At 42.4% G+C, this 5325-nt stretch overlaps 1 protein-coding gene across 3 annotated transcripts in view; it reads right to left on the reverse strand.

The window, feature by feature from the left end:
* Window positions 1-5325, reverse strand: part of LOC107659806 (zona pellucida sperm-binding protein 4-like) — a 47502-nt gene that overhangs the window by 11793 nt on the left and 30384 nt on the right. For 2 of the 3 annotated variants that reach the window (XM_016448834.1, XM_016448833.1), the window contains exons 4-6: window positions 2488-2585; window positions 2260-2417; window positions 2167-2175 (exon numbers count right to left, since the gene is read on the reverse strand). In XM_016448834.1, the coding sequence (XP_016304320.1) occupies window positions 2167-2175; window positions 2260-2417; window positions 2488-2585 (265 nt within the window). Of the gene's footprint in view, window positions 1-1329; window positions 1545-2166; window positions 2176-2259; window positions 2418-2487; window positions 2586-5325 lie in introns of those variants that run through there. The other variant, XM_016448836.1, reaches the window with a different exon arrangement.

Consider the following 5325-nt stretch of genomic DNA (forward strand, 5'->3'; position numbering starts at 1 on the left):
AAACTACTTTGTTTGGCCTTCCAAAAGAGGACGATATCCGCTTCGTCACGCCTGGAGCTGATCCGTGCTGGTTGCTGAGGAAATACATCAACTTCGTGCTGTGGATCACCGGATCGGCTTTCACTGTGGACGAAGAGGAGCCCAGCCGGGGGTCATCACATGTGGTTGCCACAAGCCCTCCGGACGCTCCTTTGTCGAATCTGCCGGCCGCGCTGTTCTCTAGCCCACCGGCCTCTGCTCACTCAAGCCCATCATGTGTGACGCGGTTTCGTTCTGAAAGCGAAACTACTTTGTTTGGCCTTCCAAAAGAGGACACGACTAGAAATCAGTGGTTAAGTTGTATTTACAACACTGTTCCAGAACAGTTCAACCCAAATATTCAGATGTGTCCAGTGCATTTTATGGAGGACGGTTTCCTGATCCTGGTAGAGTAGACTACAATGCCGGCTGTTCTGACTCAGAGTGCAAGTACGTTTTTTTTATATTTCAAGAATTTGCCACTGACGATTCAAACGTGAGTTTTGAGCAGTGTAGAGTAGTGCTTGTTGTTTGTCATTTCTCCGATCACAAATGCAGACATGGTTTTGTGTTTACGCGGCGCAATGCAACGAAATATGTGATATAAAATAGTGTTATATATGTCAGAAAGCATAAATAAATGCATTAAAAAAAAAAATAAATAAATAAAAAAAATTCAGCTTTCTTATTAGAAGAACCAGAAAACTGATACATACAGAATTTTAAGTGTTCAGGTAAAAGGCTTCCTCTTACAAAAGTTATATAAAATTTAGCCGAAAACAAAATAAGATTGTTAAATAACAAACTCGACTCTTCTCGCTCATGTGTAAAACCAAGAATAACAGTTTTATGTTCCAAAGACACATCATCAGGACTCTCAAAACTACAAAAACCACAACGACTTCATGACGACATCCTTGTGCTGCACGTCACATCCACCAGAGGGCACCGACGGCAAAACAAGCACTTTAGCAGCTACAGAAGGACAGTGTAGTTAGTCAATTCTCAGCACAGAGGACATTAAACACCAAACACAGCCGAGCTCTGGAGGAACAGCATAATAAATGTTGACATTTGATCAGAGAAGTTCTGAGCAAAGAACAATAAGGAGTCACTTAACGCTCGATGAGGAGCAGCACGTAAGACGCGTCACCAAACGCGATTTATTATATTTACAATTACAGTGTTCGTGGTGTAAGTGGCTTAATTTGGAACCTTGGATTGTGCTCTAGGGTAGCTACTGGATGTTGGCTAAATGTAAAGTTATTAGTGGCTTGTGCAGAAACCTGGCCTCAATGCATGACCTTACAAAAAGGTACTGGAAAGTTAGTTTAATAGTGTAGACCAAGAAACAAACTGGGTACATGCACGTAACTTCAGACTCTGCAAGGTCAATACAACAGACAAAGCCATCTTGCTGCTTCAAAAAGCTTATTAAAACAGCTAGATTTACATGATCAGTGTAACTTCTCCACTAGAAACCACAGTCTGCGCACTAGAGATGGTCTTAACATTAGTGTCCCTTCCTGTGAGAAAAAAAAAATAATTAGAAGTGAAGGCCAATTATAAAAGTCTCAGTTCATCTAGTCAAGAACTCACTCTTCCTGTTGCAGCTTTGCTCACAGGAGCCAGAAGATGGATGGCACACTGCTGTACTACAGTGGATGAAGATCTGACAGGGAGGAAAGAGAGGGTCAAATCATAGAATCTATAAGGAGTAAAATTAAAGGTTCAAGTAAGGGGGAGCATACGGTTTCCTGCAGAGGAGCCAGTGATGCTGTATCCACAAACATGAACATCTTCACAATAAAGCGCTTGTAGTGGGTTGGGAACTGAAGATCAGATGATCCAGTCACTGGAACCAATGTGGTCAGGTAACGGTCATCCTGGTAAGGGCATCTGAAAGGGAAAAGGAGGTTAGAAAATCCCCAGACTAGCAGGATAAACATTGCCATTACACTCACCCATCAACCAGAAGGTCCCACTGGGGTAGACTGAGTGGACTGGGGGTTGAAGTTGCCCAGCAGCGTCCCAGCATCAGGACAATGTTGGGGTCGGTCCTCTCCATAATGCGCACCTCAACATACACAGGCTCTCACAGGACTTTTGTTACAGGATAATCAGCATCACTGTAGTAGGACGTGTAGGCCTCATCCCCTGAGGAACAACACTGGTGATTAACCAGAAACTGCTGCAACCTGGAGTCTTAAGATACTAGGAACACATGGAACAAGAACATACCTTCTGCACACCCTTTGGTGACACACTGGCCATTGGCCAGTCTAAGCTCCACCCTGAGGGGTCCAGGGGCAGCTACTGGTGGAGGTGGAGGAACGGTGTTGACCTCCACAACCAGAGCTTCTACAGAAGTGCCAGAGTACCTACACTGGAAGAGAAGCCTGGACAACAGACGGGGAGCTTATAGCATTAGTCAGAGATCAACGAATAAGAACAGCATAGATCACCTACTCAAAATGGCTGTCCCTTGTGATGGAACCAAACGGTCCCATCCCCACTTCATACGAGGAGGTCATTCTGTTCTCATACACCACATAACCACTGTCCTCCTGCAAATAGCAACACTGTTGGCATCCAGTCCATCATAGGCCATGAAGCATAAAACCATGAGCAGCTACTCACCATCATTCTTGTACCACATGCGGTCACCTGGAACTGGTATACAGCAAAGGAAGGTGTGGACCCCACAGGACTGCAAGGTGGGTCGTTTCCACCCAGTAGATGGACTGAATCCAGACTCAGTCGAGGCAGTGTAACATCTCTAGCCACCACTACCACAAACTGACCATCTCTTATACACTGGACAGTCACTGGAACAAAAGGCACAAAACCAGGTTAATGTCGAGGATCAGTTTAACTGGGAGCATAACAACAACTCAACACTCTTACCTGCCTTCCCATAGTAACACTGCTGTCCGTTAAAGCAGCAGTTGATAGCTTCACATTCAGCACCACTGATACCAGGTTGTCCACATTGGATCTGCTCATGATCAGCTACAGCACATTTGTCCAAAGGCTCTGCCTTCGTCACTTGCTTCTGAAACTTCTGAGGAAACTGCTGATTAGTCTGTTGAACTGGCTGCTGAAACTTCTGAGGAAACTGCTGATTAGTCTGTTGAACTGGCTGCTGAAACCACTGGTCAGTTTGCTGGAGTATCAGAGCTTGAGGATTCTGGGGCAAATTACACAACTTTGGAAGTGCATGACAGAACTCACACAGTGCCAATAAATGCCCCAACCACCAACTTCCAGCTATTAGCCAACAGCTAATTGCACTATTGAGATGCTGCCCTTTGGTCTTTTTGTACTCTACAGATTTCAACTAATTAGCTATCGTCCCTCCCTCTTCATTAACACTCATGATTCTCCAGACTTGCATTATTGATAGCTCATGCAACTGGGTGATTCTCATTGGTTCTTAAGATTAAATTCTTATCTTTTCCATTTTGAACATAATTGCACAAACTTAAACTGAATTCAAAATATCTTACTAATCTGATTGAAAAAAAAAAAGTGACTGTAACTTGCCAAAGGTAGATGTTCAACTTTGGTGCCGTTGTGCTTACCACTCCCTGCAGACAAGTGTGCTCTTACAGATATCAGGAAAACAAAACTAGAGGTATTTTGTATTGCCTGGCGGGAAATTACCCTATCCTACAGAAACGCATTAAAAACTGCTAGATCTGATTACTTTTCGTCTCTTTTAGAAGAAAACAAACATAAGCCCATGTATTTATTCAATACGGTGGCTAAATTAACGAAAAATAAAGCATCAACAGGTGTTGACATTTCCCAACAGCACAGCAGTAATGACTTTATGAACTATTTTACTTCCAAGATCGATACTTTTAGAGATAAAATTGTAACCATGCAGCCGTCAGCTACAGTATAGCATCACATAGTGTGCTATAGATCCCCTGAGGAACAATTCCACTCATTCTCTACTATAGGAGAGGAAGAATTGTATAAACTTGTTAAATCATCTAAATCAACAACATGTATGTTAGACCCTATTCCAGGGTTCTCTTACCTTTTTTACACCACGGACCGGTTACGTTTGGAAAATATTCTCTCAGGCCGGCTGGGAGGTGGGGGGGTATATAGCCTAATTCAGTGGTTCTCAAACCTCTCCATGAAGTACCCCCCAGCACTGCACATTTTGTATGTCTCCCTATATCTGACACTAACACACCCACTTCAGGTCTTGCAGTCTCCACTAATGAGCTGATGAGTTGAATCAGTTGTGATAGATGAGGGAGACATACAAAATGTGCAGGGCTGGGGGTACTCCAGGACAGGTTTGAGAACCACTGGCCTAATATATATATATATTAGGCTATTATATATTATCATAATAGCATTATATAGTGGTTCAACGCAGGATATTGTGTTTTTTTTTTAATCACAGATCGGACTATTTTTTCAGATAAGCAAGAAAATAAATATTTAAAGCACAGAGAATTACAATGCCGTGAAGTGTTTTTGACATAGGCTAATTTTAAGTATATGTATATGCAACTCGGTATTTCCGCACTGTCTGAAACACGTCTCTATGGTTGTGCGCGCTTTGATTGTGTGCGAGAATAGCGCGTGAGTAACGAATTGAGCTCTCTTTCTTTTCTTCTTGTTGTGGTTTAGAATTGCTTATACGTGTAAATTGGAAAATTAATCTGCGAATCACGTGCGTGCCGAACGGTAGGGTCTCATCCGTACGTATTACGGATCAACTGCGATCCGTTTAACTCCTAATATGTGACAGATCAGAGCAATCTTTCATTTACTTATTTAACATGAAATTGTCAAATTGCTACTCCATATCAATCGCATAGAATGAAAATACAGAATAATAAGAACAATCATTAACATAAATAAATAACAGAGTGTCATATCTATACACATTTTTCCCAGAACGTTCTTGCGACCCGGTAGCAATTCTTCCACGGCCCGGTAGTGGGTCGCGACCCGGTGGTTGGGGACCTCTGCCCTATTCCATCTAAGCTCCTAAAAGAGGTGCTTCCAGAAGTCATAGATCCTCTTCTCACTATTATTAATTCCTCATTGTCATTAGGATATGTCCCCAAAACCTTCAAACTGGCTGTTATTAAGCCTCCCATCAAAAAACAACAACTTGACCCCAAATAACTAGTTAATTACAGACCGATCTCGAATCTCCCTTTTCTGTCCAAGATACTAGAAAATGTAGTATCCTCACAATTATATTCCTTCTTAGAGAAAAGTGGTATCTCTGAGGATTTCCAGTCAGGATTTAGACCGTATCATAGTACTGAG

This window comes from Sinocyclocheilus anshuiensis, unplaced genomic scaffold (assembly GCF_001515605.1).
Source record: "Sinocyclocheilus anshuiensis isolate Anshui unplaced genomic scaffold, SAMN03320099.WGS_v1.1 scaffold519, whole genome shotgun sequence".
Classification (NCBI taxonomy): Eukaryota; Metazoa; Chordata; class Actinopteri; order Cypriniformes; family Cyprinidae; genus Sinocyclocheilus; species Sinocyclocheilus anshuiensis.